This window comes from Gadus chalcogrammus, chromosome 11 (genome assembly GCF_026213295.1).
Source record: "Gadus chalcogrammus isolate NIFS_2021 chromosome 11, NIFS_Gcha_1.0, whole genome shotgun sequence".
Taxonomy (NCBI): domain Eukaryota; kingdom Metazoa; phylum Chordata; class Actinopteri; order Gadiformes; family Gadidae; genus Gadus; species Gadus chalcogrammus.
Genome location: NC_079422.1, coordinates 26,673,706 through 26,693,078, shown reverse-complemented (window position 1 = coordinate 26,693,078; position 19,373 = coordinate 26,673,706). Strand labels below are relative to the sequence as shown.

The window sequence follows — 19,373 nt, the reverse complement described above, 5'->3', positions numbered from 1 at the left end:
CAGAACATAAAAGTTGTATTATTCAACTGCATACATTGACAATAATATAGAGTCAACCTCCCTCACATATGAAATTATGTGTTTCAAAATTCTTAAGATTGTCTGATGGTCAATATCGTTTTTACAAGCGTCCATCAGATATATTACACATGGCAAAAATATACAAATATTTACAAACAAGAGGAGCCTCTTCTTCAGTAGGTACGGTCACAGTAAGACGGTCACGTGACCCAGACTAAAGACAAACAAAACAATAGTTTGCACAGCTCTCCCACACTCCCTCCACTGTTTCATTGTTTTAATAGCACTGTAATGGTCCTCTCCCAGTCTGCGTAGCGGGTCACCAGTTAATGACGTCTCTGACGTGACCCCACAGCTTGGTGATCCACAGGTTGACTCCCATCTCCGTCAGATACTGTAACTCTGGCATCAGCATCTTGCGGCACACCTTGCGATGCTTCTTGTCCACGTTCTTCTTCAGGTTGTAGCCCATGATGGACTTCTCCCCGATGGGCTGCCAGGGCAGCATGTCCTTCTCCTGAATGCGGGTGGCCTCCACGGCATGGCCCCCCTCGATGCAGAGGGCCGCCATCTCGGCGTTCCTCCGTCGGAGCCCTCCACGTCCTCCGCCATACGCTGGCGTCCGTACGCGTCCACTTTCCTCCAGAAGGTGGCGTTGAAGTGCTGGTAGAGCTTCCAGTCCACGGCGTTCCACTCCAGGGCTTTGGCCCTCAGCTCGGGCTCCAGCTTGGACACCGTAGAGCCCTTCCTCTCGTTGAGCCTGAAGAAGAGCAGGTCCTCTGTCTCCCAGCAGAGGGCGTCCTTCAGCAGGATGAGCGACTCCTCAAAGTGCTCCGCCAGCATGACCAGGTGGAAGCGGTCGGCGATGGCCCGGATGCCCTGGTCCACGCGCGGGTCTCCGGGCTCCAGGCTGTTGTCCTGCCCCAGGTCGAAGAACAGCAGGTTCTTCAGGTAGAAGGCGTTGAAGCCCTCGGGGTCGTAGTAGTAGTGGGGGTCACGCAGGAACTCCCGGAGCTTGTCCTCCCCGGGGATCTTCCAGGTCAGCGGGGCCGTGCGGCCGAAGTAGTGGAAGGAGGACTCGAATAGCTCGGCGGGGTCCCGCAGGATGGTCACGTAGGCCGTGTCGGCGGGCAGCAGCTTGGCCACCTCGGCGGCGTCGAAGCGCATGTGGTTACACACGATGTTGAAGCACATGCCGGGCTTGAAGTCCTTCACCTGCGAGCGCTGGAAGAACGCCGGGTAGAGGAAGTCGTTCCTGCTGCTGGGGAAGGCGAACTTGAGGCGGTGCTTCTCGCCGAAGCGGAACAGGATGTTGATGAGCGTGCTGCTGGCGGTCTTATGGGTCTTCATGAACATGACGTCCACCTTGGGGCTGCAGAGGGGCGCGCCCGGCCGGGGGTCCGAGCCGTTGGTGGTCTGCGGCAAGTTGGCGGGGCGGTGGGCACAAGAGTAAGGAACAGGAACCCTGCAGAGAGAGACGAGACGAGGGCATCATGACGGTCCCCATCCATCAGACCAGCGCGTTCAATCTGAGGAGAGTCTGAGTCTAAAGCCCATATGGGGTGGAGCGCTCAGTGAGTCTGCTCTGATTGCCTGCCGCTGTATGGGACTATTTCCATTTTAGACTTTAGCTTGGGCTTCTCTGCCTTGATTGGTCCAGGATATCAATCTTTCATGGCCAGCATAAGGATGTACACCCTGCTATCATGGGTGACCCACAGGTGTGTGACGCAGCACTCCTCAGAGGCAGGAAAACAGAGAGAGGGAGGGAGGGAGGGAGGGAGGGAGGAGGGAGGGAGCAGGGACATTACTAGGATTCGGCCCCTTTGTACACATCTCGAATTCTACGAGCAGAAGCTTTAATAGTGTCGTGAAATTGTCCCACATTAATAAAATATGATCTTCATTATATGATGTTAACAACTGAAGCGGCTTAAATATGGTTGTGTCATCAATGAGGTCCTCACAAAGGTCCAAGGACTCCTCTAGTGGGAAAGGCCTCCTGGTCTCAGTATCATCCTCTAGTTACGATAGGTGCTTTTTTTATTCAAACTATCAAAAGTAAATACAAACATTTTATTAATTCCCAAAGGGAAGGGCCAGTACTCCTGAATTTACCCTTAAGGGATGAATCATGTTTATTTGTGTATTTTAAGATTCTGCCGCAGTGAATCCTGCGTGTGTTTGCCGTGTGAACCGGGAGGACTCTTACTCTGGGAAGGTGCCGTGGTCCTGCAGAGAGGAGAGGCAGTAGAGCAGGATCATGCAGCTGGTGAGCAGAGTGCCCAGGACCAAGCCCTTGCACATCGACCTCCATTGTCTTCCTTGCTTGCCGGCCATGATCCAAATTACCTTCAAAGACACGGAACACAAGACAACATCAGGAGAAGAAGAGGGAGATTTACACCAACGCACGATTATCTTTGCAGGGGTGGGACCAATGAGGCAGCACTGTTTCTGAAAGAGTAGTGAGCCCATGGGTGCAGGGGTCGGCTCACCAGACACCATGGCACCAGGCCTCAGGTCTGGATGTGATCCAAACACATTCGGAGAGGATCTTTTCTGTTTTCTGGAGCAGGGACAGTATAGGTGAGCCGAGATGGCGTGCCTTTTGAAACAGTCACTTAAGCCCTACTGGGTTCTCTGTCCACCGGCCCCAGACTGAATAATGTATCCGTGTGTAAAGCGATCCTGTTCGGGCGCCAGTCGGCCTTCTGGTCTGGTAATAGGATGACCTCGTCTCTCGTAACAGATTCTCCTCCTCATAACGATTGAGACCTCATATGTCCAAGAGCTTATGCTGCGACAAAGAAATAAGTCCTCGCTAGATGTTACTGGGACGGATTATAGTCTAAAGATGGTCTAATACAGGGGTTGGAAATACTTTTCAAACACAATTTTTTTTCCGCTGTCTGTCTTTCCTTTGAATGCTCTGAAGTGACAATGAACCCCTTTATAGATTGTATATGGTACAAAGAAAATAAACAATTATTGAGAAATGGTCCTGTGTTTTAACATGCATTCAGTGGAAAGCTAATTGCTTTCTGCATACATGCTTCTCTTGGGAATCAAACCTGCGTCAGGCAGGTGTCAGGTATAAATGATATTCTACCACTCACTTCAGCTGACATTGCTAACCTTTGGCATATCATTCAGTAGTCATGATAAATGGATTCAGATTTAGCGTTTCAATGATGATGACCTTATAAATAATGAAACACTGCTATCCCCTACATGAAAAATACACATGCTGCTTTGAATAAAAATCATCAATATTGATATCGGTGAATCTGGTCCTGTGTTATTTCATATCGGATCGAAACCCCATTTTGCAGTATGGGCCAGTATGGCCCCCACCCCAGAGGGGTGTAAATTAAATGATAAGGTGTAAATTAAAAATACACCTTATCAACAGGTTGGGTCACTGTTCATCGTTGAGCATATCGGAAGCATCACAGTGGTTCGAATGTATAGGCTTACTGTATACATGGCAGTAACAAAAGTTCTCCGTTATGTCTCTCGCGCACACCTGATAGGCCTACATCTCTGGACCGCCGGTGACATAATGGACGTCTTATCACTATTAGGCATTGTGAATTTGATATTAATGAACGCACAGCAGGAGAGAGCATTTATCTGCCTGCTCCTTCAATTAAGAAGGAGGACAGCACAGCTACGTCCGGTCTTTATATTTACCCCGACCCACCGCCGCAAACAAGAGGAATTTGAATGCGAGTCCGCAGCCAAGACTGGTGGGAGAGAGTGGTCTCTCTAAGTTCAGAAGTATTTTAACGTCCAGCCTGCAAAAGTACTAGGCCTAGTAGTAGCAGGCCCGCCGCTCCCTATACGCAGAGTACGCAGAGTGCGTAGGGCACCAAGTACCTGAGGGGGGCACCAAAAATTAAGGTTTGTAAAAAATAAAAAAAACATTAATGAATAAAAAAATTAATTCTTCATATTTCCTCTTCATTCAAATATGAAGAGGCCCACCGTTGTTTTTTCTTAATTGGTTAACCATCACTCAATTTCTGCAAATTATATGATTTTAGCTAATAAAAACATATAATTTTTGTTTTGAGTAAATGAGTAGTAGCCTACTCATACAGTTATCTCAGTTATCTCGGACGCGCGCGGAAACTACGATACGCGAACACGTCATTAATAAACACCCATGTCCCGTCGCTTAGCAACTGGACACGCTTACCGGACTACTTACGGAGTTGTAACAACAGCGGTCAAGTTCAGTGTGCATAAAAGTACCGCGGAGCTCAGTGGACCAATTGCAAACTACTGCAGCTGCTCTAAATTAAACCCCAATCTATTCGGAATAAGTGTATACATGTCGATTAAAACGGACTACACCGCCTCTTCTATTCGGCATAGGATTCTATGCCGAACAGATAATTGTATTCCGAATGAGGCGTAGATATGATCATTTTCTATCCCGCATAGAAATCTATGCGGATCAGATGTGTCCATGTAAACAATGTAGTCCTATACTTACTGTAGTTTATGATTATACCTACATGGATTTTTGTCTAGTTCTACAACTTCTAATGTCAAAGAGAATCAGAAGCAAATGTCTTGTAGACCTAAATTCAACTCATTGTTATCAAAGTAAACTCTTCAGAAGACTCTTACCTTCTTGAGTAGGTCCAACCGAAACATTTGATCATTCTGAAGTGGAGATGCTTCAGTCTTCAGTATTTAAATAACCAACTTTAGACCAATAGTCCACCCTAGTCCAACACTTTCCTCAAACAGACAGAGATCAATCCTACTGGCAGCTCTCTCTCTCTCTCTCTCTTTCTCCCTCTCTCTTTCTCCCCCGCTCTCTCTCTCCCCCCCCCTCTCTCTCTATTCCTCTCCCTCACTCCCTCTCCCCCTCTCTCCCTCTCCCTCACTGTCTCTTCACCTGATGCTGGGGTCGTACGCACGCCTTTTAATTTGTCCTCAGCAGCAGGTAATTGTCAACCTGCTGAGAAGCACCGCGGGGAAGCTCATTTAGCCGCGCGTGACGTCAGTGATCTACTGCCGGGGGACTCATAACTCATAAAGGAGAAGGGGGGGGGGGGGGGGGAGAGAGAGAGAGAGAGAGAGAGAGAGAGAGAGAGAGAGAGAGAGAGAGAGAGAGAGAGAGAGAGAGAAGACTCGAGGCAACAGATCCGCGTTCCAGAAGCCCATTCTGCGGGTCACACAGTGGGCCCATTGAGACACCGGAGTCTGTGCTGCAAGCTGATAGGCGTGTGTGCGTGTGCGTGTGTGCGCGGGGTGGGAAACATAATATAAAATGAATGATTACAGCGAGGCTAAGATACAAAAGGTTCAATTGTGACGCTGGTTCAATCCTTCTGCATTGTTTAAGCAGCGCTGTGAGAGCTCCAGGCCTCTATGGGGTCTTTATGAACTATGGAGCGCATGGTCGACCACGCAGGACGGCCCTGGTATACAAAGCGAGGATATATCTCTGCGGTAGCGCTGGAAATGCCGTGGGGATATATTTGTATATACCACACACGCACATATACCTGCAGGCTGTGTGTTCATCGACTGACAGCCGGACGGACAGGATCCTCACTCTTTTGTCCGCAAATACAATCGGAAAGTAAACCTATTCTGCAGAATCGGGCTGTAAAGCCTCAGGCGCAACACACGCAGTAAATTCTGATAGTTTTTTAAATTTAGCGATAGTTTGGCGATTGGTTATGATTCAAGAAGTTGTAAAACAACGGTAATGTATTTAGACAAAGATGTAGGCTACACACGCACTCACGTGTTTAAAATATTTAAGGGGTTCTACATCCCACTAGAAACATGAAAGCTGTGTGATGATTGAGACAGACGTTCTGCCCAGAGCAGGGAGGTCATCCATGCCAGGGGAGGGGAGGGGCGGCTCCCGCCAGCTTGCTGAGTCCATCTCGCCCTAGCTGCCAGGGTGCAGCAATATGTGTTCATAAAGTCTCAGGGCTGCTGGTCCAGTGTGCACCCTGGTCGTCCTGGCGGCCGGCGGAGGGGCCGGGGGCCAGGGAGGCATGCGGCCGGCCGCCCCTGCTGTACCACGGAGCGGCTGCAACACTGGGCCCATTGTGGGCCCGGCGCGCACCCGGTGCCAGGCCGAGCCCCGGACTGCTCAGAGAAGTGGAATGCAAATGCGAGTGGGGAGGGGGGGGGCGGGGTGAGGGGAGGGTCATCCAGTGATGTGTGCCCCCCCCCCCAGCAACAGCACATGGAGTCAGCGCTTTGACGTCAGCGACGCCCACTTCCGACCCGCCGGGCATCAGAACAATCCCCCCCCCAGTGGACCGTCCCTCACTCCACCCAGCCCGAGTGCGGTCGCTTGAACACTTTGTTCCGGAAGCTTCCATCTCCAGGACATGGCGTTCTCCTCGCTGTGGGAGCTCTCCTCAGCGCGTTGAGGGGGTAAAGTGATGACATTTACAATCTCCTTGGAGTGGGCATGAACAGGCCACATACTTATTAAGTCTTTTATTTTACAGAGCAACACGTAAAGTATACAACAGCTTAAAATAAGTAGGAAATATAGAGAGTTCAAACAAACAAAGAGGAAGTGATGTCACACTCGCCAACACTTCCACTCCCGCCCCCTCGGCGGAGCGGTCTGCCCTGGGACCCGGCGACCGCGGCCCCGTGACGCCCGCTGGGGGACGGGCGCTCACACACACCGCTACTGCTTCTTGGCCTTCTTCTTCTTGTCTGTCTTGCTGGCGTCGTCGTGGGCCTTCCTCTTGGCGGTCAGCTTGTTCGCCTGTAATGGGAAACAACTATTTAGATATACCGTCCCTGACCAATGAATAAACATTAATAACCCTTCAGATATACCGTGATCAATGAATAGACACTAATAACCCTTCAGATATACCGTCCCTGATCAATGAATAGACACTAATAACCCTTCAGATATACCGTCCCTGATCAATGAATAGACACTAATAACCCTTCAGATATACCGTCCCATCAATCAATGAATACATTAATAACCCTTTAGATATACCGTCCCTGATCAATGAATAACACTAATAACCCTTCAGATATACCGTCCCTGATCAATGAATAACACTAATAACCCTTCAGATATACCGTCCCTGATCCAATGAATAGACACTAATAACCCTTCAGATATACCGTCCTGATCAATGAATAGACCTAATAACCCTTTAGATATACCGTCCCAGATCAATGAATAGACACTAATAACCCTTAGATATACCTCCCAGATCAATGAATAACACTAATAACCCTTCAGATATACCTCCCAGATCAATGAATAGACACTAATAACCCTTTAGATATACCGTCCCTGATCAAAGAATAGACACTAATAACCCTTTAGATATACCGTCCCTGATCAATGAATAGACACTAATAACCCTTAGATATACCGTCCCATCAATGAATAAACACTAATAACCCTTTAGATATACCGTCCCAGATCAATGAATAAACACTAATAACCCTTTAGATATACCGTCCCAGATCAATGAATAGACACTAATAACCCTTCAGATATACGTCCCTGATCAATGAATAGACATAACCCTTCAGATATACCGTCCCTGATCAATGAATAGACACTAATAACCCTTCAGATATACCGTCCCGATCAATGAATAGACACTAATACCCTTCAGATATACCGTCCCTGATCAATGAATAGACACCAATAACCCTTCAGATATACCGTCCCAGATCAATGAATAAACACTAATAACCCTTTAGATATACCGTCCCAGATCAATGAATAGACACTAATAACCCTTCAGATATACCGTCCCAGATCAATGAATAGACACTAATAACCCTTCAGATATACCGTCCCTGATCAATGAATAGACACTAATAACCCTTCAGATATACCGTCCCAGATCAATGAATAGACACTAATAACCCTTCAGATATACCGTCCCTGATCAATGAATAGACACCAATAACCCTTCAGATATACCGTCTAGGGCTGTCAAAACGAACTTCGCTATTCGAATATAATTCGAATTTTTTAAAAAGGAGAACATTCGAGTGCGGCAACTAACGTTCGAACTTTTTTTTATTTATTTTTTAGCAAATCTTATTGACAAGTCAAGAATTACATTTAACTTTTGCCGAGCAACGACGCAAATGAAAGTCAACGTCGTGCGTCGTGACGTTCGCTCGGCAATTGTATGCTTACAAGATGCTGGGAAGCAGCGCGCGAGCAGACACAGAGATGGAAAGCATAACTTTCGGATTTCCATCGAGAAACGGGAAGATTACATCCAGAGAACCCGTCATTTGCAAATTATGCTGCAAGTCGTTAAAGTACCACTCGACTACGAGCAACATGAGCGCACACCTCCATTCAGTGCATTACTCGGAGTACGCAGAACAGTTAGCGGCTGAGGAAGAGCCACGGTCAAAACAGCCAAGAATAACATCGTAAAATAGCAGTGTGTGTGTGTGTATTTGAATGATTGAACATCAGCTTCTTCATTAAACATCATTGCTTGAATATTTCTGGCGTTATATCTTACGTATTTATATAAGTTTTGTATTGATTTGGTAAAACTTGTTGCAAATGTTACATAACAGATTTGGTTGACGCGCCCTCTAGTGGACGCGGGACGTAGGCCTAATAATAGGATGGTATCGGTGTATATAATGATATAATAAAAAAAACATTAAAATATTCGAATATTATTCGAATATTCAACATAAGAAGCATTAGAAATTCGAATATGATTTGAGGGGAGGATTGACAGCCCTAATACCGTCCCTGATCAATGAATAGACACTAATAACCCTTTAGATATACCGTCCCAGATCAATGAATAAACACTAATAACCCTTCAGATATACCGTCCCAGATCAATGAATAAACACTAATAACCCCTTAGATATACCGTATCAATGAATAGACACTAATAACCCTTCAGATATACCGTCCCTGATCAATGAATAGACACTAATAACCCTTCAGATATACCGTCCCAGATCAATGAATAGACACTAATACCCTTCAGATATACCGTCCCAGATCAATGAATAACACTAATACCCTTCAGATATACCGTCCCAGATCAATGAATAGACACCAATAACCCTTCAGATATACCGTCCCAGATCAATGAATAAACACTATAACCCTTTAGATATACCGTCCCTGATCAATGAATAGACACTAATAACCCTTCAGATATACCGTCCCAGATCAATGAATAGACACTAATAACCCTTCAGATATACCGTCCCAGATCAATGAATAGACACTAATAACCCTTCAGATATACCGTCCCAGATCAATGAATAAACACTAATAACCCTTTAGATATACCGTCCCTGATCAATGAATAGACACTAATAACCCTTCAGATATACCGTCCCAGATCAAAGAATAGACATTAATAACCCTTTAGATATACCGTCCCAGATCAATGAATAGACACTAATAACCCTTTAGATATACCGTCCCAGATCAATGAAGACACTAATAACCCTTCAGATATACCGTCCCTGATCATGAATAGACACTAATAACCCTTCAGATATACCGTCCCAGATCAATGATAAACACTAATAACCCTTTAGATATACCGTCCCTGATCAATGAATAGACACTAATAACCCTTCAGATATACCGTCCCAGATCAAAGAATAGACATTAATAACCCTTTAGATATACCGTCCCAGATCAATGAATAGACACTAATAACCCTTTAGATATACCGTCCCAGATCAATGAATAGACACTAATAACCCTTCAGATATACCGTCCCTGATCAATGAATAGACACTAATAACCCTTCAGATATACCGTCCCAGATCAATGAATAGACATTAATAACCCTTTAGATATACCGTCCCAGATCAATGAATAGACACTAATAACCCTTTAGATATACCGTCCCAGATCAATGATAGACACTAATACCCTTCAGATACCGTCCCTGATCAATGAATAGACACTAATAACCCTTCAGATATACCGTCCCAGATCAATGAATAAACACTAATAACCCTTCAGATATACCGTCCCAGATCAATGAATAGACACTAATAACCGTAGTACCATTTGTTTTTGTGTACGCTCGGAGCGTAGGCCGTCTACAGAGAAGTGTTTTTTGACAGCCTGCCTATGGGGCGGACAGCTCGCGGATCGTGAGGAGCGATCAGATGAATTTGATCATGTTATATTTCGGCCTGAACCACTGATGTAAACGTTAACAAGCCGAGCGGTGAGATCTGGTCTCTGGTGGGACTCACCTCGCGGACTTTGCGTTTCTTCCCGAACATGATCTTGTCGTAGAGGTACTTCTCCTTCTTCTTCATCATCATGATGGCCAGACGCTTCTCCTCCGCCTTCTCCTCCTGCTCCAGCCGCCCACGGTCCTCCTTCTTCACCTTGCCGGGGGTCACCTTCACTGAGAGCGACTGTAGGAGCAGAGGTCAGAGGTCAGGCCCAGGTCAGAGGTCGGGTTCAGAGCGCGAGGCCGGCCTCGGAGCAGCCTTACCTTGCCCTGGGACCGCTGCGTCTCCATCTTCTTCAGATTCTGTTCATCTTCCTGCTCCTCCTCTTCCTCTTCTTCCTCCTCTTCCTCCTCGTCTTCGTCATCATCATCATCTTCGTCGTCTTCCTCATCCTCGTCTTGCACTAGAATTGAAAAAAAAATCTATTAACTACGTCTCCATGGTGCCCAACCCCTCACTAGACTCAGGACAGGTGTGTCAATCAGCCAACCCATCAGCCAATCAGCGGAGCCGTCTCTCCCTTAAGGTGTGACCCCATCGGCCAATCAGTAGAGCTGGCTTAAGTGACCCCATCAGCCAATCAGCGGAGCCGTCTCCCCCTCCATGTGTGACCCATCAGCCAATCAGGGCAGCCCCCTCCCCTCCAGGTGTGCTGCGTACCTATGGCCTCGCCCCGCTGCAGGGCCATGATCCTGAGCTTCTCCGGGGGGACGTAGTCTCCCTCCTTTTCCTCCACGAAGGGGGAGAGGTGGGGGGGCAGCGTGACCCCGAGGAAGTAGTCCTCCACCGGGAGGCAGATCTTTGAGTTGATGGAGTCGTAGACCCACTGGGGCTGGATGTAGTACCTGGAGCGGACACAAGGGGGCGCACCCTGGTTACTCAGGGCTAATACAGGAAGCATAGACCAATGACAACACAGGAAACAATACAGGAAGCACAGACCAAGAACAAAGGAAACACACAGACCAATAACACACAATACAGGAAACACGCATACTAGAAACACGCATACTAATAACACACAATACAGGAAACACAAAGACCAATAACAAAGGAAACACAGACCAATAACACACAATACAGGAAACACAAAGACCAATAACAAAGGAAACACACAGACCAATAACACACAATACAGGAAACACACGCAAACTAATAACACACAATACAGGAAACACACAGACCAATAACACAGGAAACACACAGTACAGGAAAACACACATACTAATAAGACACAATACAGGAAACACACAGGCCATTAAAAACACAAAACAGGAAACACACAGGCCAATAACAACACACAATACACGAACATACAGGCTAGTAACTGGTTTGTGTGCTGAATTGTACACAAACATGGGCGACATATACCTATTATCACCATGATGCTCTTGTTTGGCTTCATATCTTTTAAGGTAACCTCATCATTGTAATAGAAGGCTAACTTAGGAACCATGAAACACATTGACTGGTCTCCTATGGTCTCCATAACATTATAACTCATTAACGAACCAAGAGCTATCCAGGGGAGATCCACTCTGTTGTCCTCAAAGTTGTCGGCGCAGCTCTGCGGGCCGCAGAGTGAGTCTGCTTTGAGTCGGCCGAACCCACAGGTGTGACGACTCACCTGTTGATGTACTGCTTCTCCATGTTGGGCCGGTCGGCGATGTGGTGGGTGATGGTCTCGTCCGTGACGTCGTACGCGGCGCCGATGCACAGAGACTTGTCCCAGGACACCTGCGCGCCGAAACACCTGGAGGCAGCAGGGGGCAGACACGTCGTCGTCTTACACTCGGTGCTTCAGCAGGACTCTGGGGTCTCACAGGTCGGAATACTAACAGCGTGCTGCACAAAAGGCTTTAAATCAGTCTGAGTTGTCCAACGAGTGGAACTTGTCTAGGGCTAAAGCACAACTGAAATCAGTCTAATCAGTTCAACAAAAAGTGGCACTAGAAATATTTCTAAAGCCTTTCCAGCCTGCACATGTGACCTTCTGTCTGTGGTCCTGATGACGCTAGGGTTAAGAGTGTTAACGCGTGTCATCCTGACGGGCTCTCTTCAGTCGGCCCTCACCCACCTGAGGACGAAGGCCAGAGACTCTCTGGGCACTTCTCTGTTGACGAAGAACTTGAGGCCTTCGAAGAGCCTCCTCTGGGCCTCCTGCTCCTTGTGTTCCTTCTCCCTGGCCTCCATCTGCTCCACATCCTCCTGAAACGCAAAGAGTCACCAGACACTCGGTTCAGAAGAGTTTAGAGAATCTTTGCTGCTGCAAAACGTATCGTCAGGACGACCAAAACAATAAGTCAGAGGCGTAGACGTTATGTTAGTGGAAGGAGATTCATGGAACTGAAGTGCAGAGAAGCTCAAAGTCTGTTCGCCGAGAGCCCCTCTGAAGCAACAACGCCTAGAACCAGATCCCCAAACGCGAGGGAGGGTGAGACATAAGGAGAGAGAGAGAGAGAGAGAGAGAGAGAGAGAGAGAGAGCGAGAGACATAAGGAGAGAGAGAGAGAGAGAGAGAGAGAGAGAGAGAGAGAGAGAGAGAGAGAGAGAGAGAGAGAGAGAGAGAGAGAGAGAGAGAGAGCGAGAGCGACATAAGGACAGAGAGAGAGCGAGAGAGAGAGAGATAAGGTGAGAGAGAGCGATAGACGTAAGGAGAGAGACATAAGGAGAGAGAGAGATAAGGAGAGCGAGAGACATAAGGACAGAGAGAGAGCGAGATAAGGAGAGAGAGACATAAGGAGAGAGAGAGAGCGAGAGAGCAGAGCTCAGCCTGGTGTCCTCACCCCCTCCACTGGGAAGTGGTCCATCTGCGCCTCGTCCTCCTCCACGGAGGAGACCACCCGGGCCAGGCAGGAGCTCAGCGCCGACAGTTTCTGCAACGCATCAGTTCAAGTTATTCATGTGCACACGCACACGCACACACAAACACTACATGCTCTAAAACACTCCACATTGATCAGAGATATAGCCTCATGTTACTGCAATCACAATTCTAAGGCCCAATCCCATTTCCACCCCTTCCCCCTTACCCCTTACCCCTTCAGAACGAGGGGGAGGGGAAGGGGTAAGGGGTAGAAATGGGATTGGGCCTAAATGATGTACTTTGACATAGTTTCCCACCGTATAAAAAGGTTTAGTGCTTCTTAGAAAGAGGCCGGCAGAAGCACATTCTAACAACCATGGGTAGCAGAGAAGGATATGATCGTTATATTAAACGCCATATATAATATCAACTTGAATACAGGCTCGAGGCCCACAAGGCAAACATTACATACAACACATTACATTAATATAAAAGGAAAGAATAAAGGCCCTCATGCCAGTGTTCCCAGGTCTTAGAAGTGTACCGTACAGAGCTCAGAGAACCATCATCTCACATCTTGTGACAGATCTGCAACCAACAGTGGTGGGCAGTAGGGCTGTCAAAATTGCTCAAAAATGACATTCGAATGTTCGTTTGGAAAAAAATCACGAATTCGAACTATTCGAATATCTGGTTGCCTATTTTACGCAGTTGCCGTCAATATGTCAATAATGCGACAAAACCATGGTTCAAATTAGTGGGATATATATATATCCTATATATAGGGCGGCGGCTTCCTGCTGGGCATTTCCTTACTTTAAAACGAGGGACATCGCGAACAGACGGAGGCTCATTCACAAAGCAGTTAGGCGCTTGTACCGCGGGAGTGTTTTTTCACATTCGAATATTATGAGGGACATCGCGAACAGACAGAGGCTCACTCACAAAGCAGATAGGCGCTTGTGTAACCGAGCGTTGGCACTTAGATATTTATATGACAAGAATGACACAAGCGTGGAAGGGAAAATAGTCTCGTTTACTTAGTACCTATCAGAAGTTACCCAGTCACAGCGTGAGAGCTGGAATACCTATATCCAAGTACGGAAACCCCGAGGGGATAAAATACATTCGCTCTTCACAATACTAGTCTGTTACACTTGTACCGCGGGAGTGTTTTTTCACATTCGAATATTATGAGGGACATCGCGAACAGACAGAGGCTCATTCACAAAGCAGATAGAGGCGCTTGTACCGCGGGAGTGTTTTTTCACATTCGAATATTAATTTTCACGTTCGAATTCGCGTTTTTGGATACATTTCGAACGAATATTCGAACTTCGAATATTCGTTGACAGCCCTAGTGGGCAGTGATGGTCGACCCCTCAGACCAGCTGACCTCTGCGCCCCATGTGACCCCAGGACCCTGTCTCACCCCCGGGGGACCCCTGGAGCCCGTCTCACCTCCATGTAGCTCTCAGAGTCCAGGGCGTAGTCGCCGTCATCCTCCCCCTTCAGCAACGCCCCGCTGGCCTTGGAGTCCAACTGGAGAGGAGGAGAGAGGAGGAGGAGAGAGATGGAGAGAGGAGGAGAGAGGAGGAGAGAGGAGGAGGAGAGAGATGGAGAGAGACGAGGAGAGAGGAGGAGGAGAGAGGAGAGAGGAGGAGGAGAGAGGAGAGAGGAGGAGGAGAGAGGAGGAGAGACGGAGGAGAGAGACGGAGGAGAGAGGAGAGGAGAGAGTATGAGAGAGGAGGAGAGAGGAGGAGGAGAGGAGAGGAGAGGAGGAGGAGAGAGGAGGAGGAGAGGAGGAGAGAGGAGGAGGAGAGAGACGGAGAGAGGAGGAGGAGAGAGGGGAGGAGAGAGGAGGAGGAGAGAGACGGAGAGAGACGGAGAGAGGAGGAGAGGAGGAGAGAGACGGAGGAGAGAGACGGAGGAGAGAGGAGGAGGAGAGAGATGGAGAGAGGAGGAGAGGAGGAGGAGGAGAGAGAGGAGGAGAGAGGAGGAGGAGGAGGAGGGAGAGAGGAGAGAGAGGAGGAGGAGGAGAGGAGAGGAGGAGGAGAGAGGAGGAGAGGAGGAGGAGGAGAGAGGAGGAGAGAGGAGGAGAGAGGAGGAGAGAGGAGGAGAGAGGAGGAGGAGGAGGGAGGAGGAGAGAGACGAGAGAGACGGAGAGAGGAGGAGAGAGGAGGAGAGAGGAGGAGAGAGGAGGAGAGAGGAGGAGGAGGAGGAGAAGAGGAGAGGAGAGGAGGAGGAGAGCGAGAGAGACGGAGAGAGGAGGAGAGAGGAGGAGAGAGGAGGAGAGAGGAGGAGAGAGGAGGTCAGTGCTGCACAGGGTGGAGCCTTAAAGGGATGGTGCACAGGGTGGAGCCTTAAAGGGCCGGCACCAAGGGGATCAACAATGCAGTCAATAACACTTCACATTGACGTTTACATTCAGGGCATATAGCAGACGCTTTTACCCAAAGCGACTTACAATAAATACATTTGTCATGAAATGAAGAAATATCGCTGTGGGTACAGTGAGGATGTTCATAGAACCAAGTGCAAAGCACTGACCATCGCTAGGCTAGCCCATTGCCCGTACACAACAGAGACAGCTAGGATAAGATGCTACATAACTAGGTACTATAACTAAATAGCTACACGTTGAGCGAGAACCGAGGGTCTCATACCTTGGGGGGGTACACCAGGTTGAGGGAACTGTACAGGCGGAAGTTGATGAAGCCCATGAGAGTGGTGTACATCTCTGTGAAGGTGGCCATGACCCTGTAGTCCACGTCGGTGGGGTGCTGGAGGAGCAGAGACACAAACCCATCCTTACTCCACCTTCCAGAGGCAACGCCCGACGGTCACACTCCACACACGATAACAAACGCTCCTCAGTGTTAACAAACGCTTCAGCTCCCGACGAGCCGACTGTCAACTGTCAGGCTGTCACCGCCGTCGGTGTGTGAATGGGTTAATGAATGGGTGAATGTTAAGGCAATATTGTAAAGCGCTCAGAGTGGCTAGTGGTTAGAGAAGCACTGTACAAATGCAGTCCATTTACCACGAGGTCAACAGAAAGCGTCTATTCTGATAACCACGTGAAGACGGTTATCGAGGCCGCCGGAGCTCAGGACGTCAACAGGCTGCGGGACTTCAGGCTGAACTTACGTCGTGGGAGAACTGGTAAGGCACCAGCCAGGTGATGGTCTGTCCCAGGACCTCAGCCTGGTAATAGATCCCCTTGATGGAGAGGAACACCTAGACAGGACCACAGGGAGTCAGGGGCTAGCACTGCAGTCCACCGCTACCATGACAACAGAACCAACAGCCCAGTGGAACGCGGAGGCAGGGAACCTCATCCATCCTGACTGAGGGGAACTAGGAGGCAGGGAACCTCATCCATCCTGACTGAGGGGACGTCGGTCCCCACAGCAGCATGCAATCAAACTAAAGATCGACAGGTAAGAAGTATGAATAAACTATCCACTTAAAAGATAAAGTGAAACTACTGTATTAATACTGATTAGGTCCCTAAAACACAAATCCTGTTCTAGATGAAAGTTACTCCTTTCGAATCCTCTTAATGTTTAAAGTTAACACTTCCAAACAGACCGGACACAAATTATGGTCATAAAACAATGTAATGGTAGAGGGGGTACACTGTGGGGGGGGGTACCTTTTTGAGGGCGCGCGAGGTGATCACATAGTTCATCCACTCCACGGTCAGCCGCCTGCACAGCTGGATGGTCTGGACGTGGCACTTGCCCGTGCGGGCGAAGGTGGAGAATAGGAAGCCCATGGAGAGGGCGTCGTCCACGTCACGGAGGGCGTCGATGAAGGTGGGGTACCTGGGGGCGCAGAGGCAGTCCGCCATTGGAGCCAAGCTAAAATCACTTTCCTTTCTGATGTTCCTAGCTTGCTTTGTGGTCATTTTAAGGGCATATCTTCTGATCGTAACGATAAAAGTGCGTATCACTTATCGAGAACCCAACTTGGAGACAACCATTCACCAACTAAAGATGAAATCTTTGTGCACACATGGAGAGGACCAGTAGTTTGAGGTCCTGTGTGTTCTCCAAGCTGTACCCTGGGTGTTCTCCAGGCTGTACCCTGGGTGTTCTCCATGCTGTACCCTGGGTGTTCTCCAGGCTGTACCCTGGGTGTTCTCCAGGCTGTACCCTGGGTGTTCTCCATGCTGTACCCTGGGTGTTCTCCATGCTGTACCCTGGGTGTTCTCCAGGCTGTACCCTGGGTGTTCTCCATGCTGTACCCTGGGTGTTCTCCAGGCTGTACCCTGGGTGTTCTCCATGCTGTACCCTGGGTGTTCACCATGCTGTACCCTGGGTGTTCTCCATGCTCTACCCTGGGTGTTCTCCAGGCTGTACCCTGGGTGTTCTCCATGCTGTACCCTGGGTGTTCTCCAGGCTGTACCCTGTGTGTTCTCCAGGCTGTACCCTGGGTGTTCTCCAGGCTGTACCCTGGTGTTCTCCAGGCTGTACCCTGTGTGTTCTCCATGCTGTACCCTGGGTGTTCTCCATGCTGTACCCTGGGTGTTCTCCAAGCTGTACCCTGGGTGTTCTCCAGGCTGTACCCTGTGTGTTCTCCAGGCTGTACCCTGGGTGTTCTCCAGCTGTACCCTGGGTGTTCTCCAGGCTGTACCCTGGGTGTTCTCCATGCTGTACCCTGTGTGTTCTCCAGGCTGTACCCTGTGTGTTCTCCAGGCTGTACCCTGTGTGTTCTCCAGGCTGTACCCTGGGTACATATGGCACGCGGAGTGCTTCTTTGCATTTCTGGTTTAAGGTTCCTTTTAGAGCTGCTAAATTGATAAACAAATTGATATAATTGATTACTAAAAACGAATTTGGTCATCGATTCGTTGAGTCGTGCGATTAATACGTCACTCGTAGGCGCGGCACAGGTTACAGCCAGCCGCGGACAGGTTGGTTCACGGTTCATGCACGGCCACAGCGAGCTTTAGTGAGAGCGACCACAGCTTGTATTTTGGTCGTATCTTAACACTGGACTGTAGGCCTATATAAAGTGTTGTACCTTCACTGTCTTTGGGTTAAAAAAACTCCTTCAACTCAGTATTCAAATTGGCAGGATATAGAGCTAGTTAGCTTAAAAAAAAGTCGCAAATAGTGTAAAATGTGATGTGTTGAGGTCGGCTCAGTAATATGAATGATGTGTTCAAATGCAACTCAAAATAATTATTTTTTTTTGAGATTTTGGCGAAAACTTGTTTCCAGCAATATAAAATAGATAGTAAAGATGGAATTATGACCTGTTTAACGTCCTAACGTGAACTATGATCATCTTATCAGCAATTAAAAGCAATACAAGTTCTATTTCAAGGAGTCTCGAAAATGGTCTCCATATCAATAAAAAAAATCTTCTGTCATCTGAGAGAAATTAATATGATTTAATTTATTTTTCACCATCAGTATTTACCGGTTAAAGAACTTATCGGTTGACCGGTTAACGATATAGGTCCGGGACGTTGGAGCAATAACCTGGTGCTTTTACACTTCAGTCTGCACTGTGAATTTGAAGTAATGTTCAGTTTTTGAATAAAGATGGGGCCATTACAAATGTTTCTTTTTTTATCAGATTCATCGAAAAAATAATGGACAGATTAATCGATTATTCCGAGAATCGTTAGTTGCAGCCCTAGTTCACTTCATCACGTTGTTGTTGTCCTTGTTCACCTAAAGTGCTCTTGCGTCCCATTAATGACCGCAGCCCGTCGGCGCCCCCCTGTGGCGCCCGCCGGTAGCAGCAGCTCTCACCTCTCCTTGATGATGTGGTCCAGCTTGTAGACGGGCTTGTTGTCCTTCAGCCTGGTGACTCCGCTCCACTCAGACTTTCCGTACGCCTTCCGGAGTTTGCGGACAAAGATCTGAGGAAGAGACAAATCAAGCGATTAGGACTATTGAGCGTTTCCACCGGCACATGCCACCCAGATCACTTTAGCGAATTGGACAAAGTGTAAAGAAGCACATTAAATACATTAGCCCTCACTTTAATCTACACTCCCCATCAAACGACATTAGTTGATACGTCCTACCAGCTCCTCCATACAAACACTGCCAATAGATCGGACCGTAGCAGAGCGAGTATCTGTGATGCTGGTACCACGTATCCGTTACACCAACACACACCTTGTACTCTCTGAACTTGCCAACGATTGGCTCGTGCAGCAGGAAGCGGATGTCCTTCATCAGGTAGAAGGTGCGGGGGGCCGTGGAGCCCCTGTTGACCTTCTTCTTGTGTTTGGGCTCATGGGGGTAGATGCCCTTCAGGATGCACAGACGCCTGGGAACCGA

General features: G+C 48.1%; 2 protein-coding genes across 2 annotated transcripts in view; both read right to left on the bottom strand.

The window, feature by feature from the left end:
* Positions 1-18: 18 nt before the first annotated feature.
* Positions 19-4,835, bottom strand: gal3st1a (galactose-3-O-sulfotransferase 1a). The gene is given in 4 exon segments (XM_056601740.1): positions 19-615; positions 618-1,486; positions 2,234-2,373; positions 4,663-4,835. Coding segments are annotated over 4 exon segments (1,311 nt in total). The 5' UTR covers positions 4,690-4,835; the 3' UTR covers positions 19-340.
* Positions 4,836-6,484: 1,649 nt separating this feature from the next.
* The window catches only part of pes (pescadillo), a 13,740-nt gene continuing 851 nt past the window's right edge, over positions 6,485-19,373 (bottom strand). The window contains exons 3-15 of the mRNA XM_056601734.1: positions 19,209-19,362; positions 18,837-18,946; positions 16,724-16,895; positions 16,216-16,305; positions 15,732-15,848; positions 14,527-14,607; positions 13,046-13,135; positions 12,338-12,468; positions 11,888-12,013; positions 10,921-11,105; positions 10,524-10,663; positions 10,276-10,443; positions 6,485-6,787 (exon numbers count right to left, since the gene is read on the bottom strand). Coding sequence (XP_056457709.1) covers positions 6,707-6,787; positions 10,276-10,443; positions 10,524-10,663; positions 10,921-11,105; positions 11,888-12,013; positions 12,338-12,468; positions 13,046-13,135; positions 14,527-14,607; positions 15,732-15,848; positions 16,216-16,305; positions 16,724-16,895; positions 18,837-18,946; positions 19,209-19,362 — 1,645 coding nt within the window. The 3' untranslated portion in view covers positions 6,485-6,706. The remainder of the gene's footprint in view (positions 6,788-10,275; positions 10,444-10,523; positions 10,664-10,920; positions 11,106-11,887; positions 12,014-12,337; positions 12,469-13,045; positions 13,136-14,526; positions 14,608-15,731; positions 15,849-16,215; positions 16,306-16,723; positions 16,896-18,836; positions 18,947-19,208; positions 19,363-19,373) is intronic.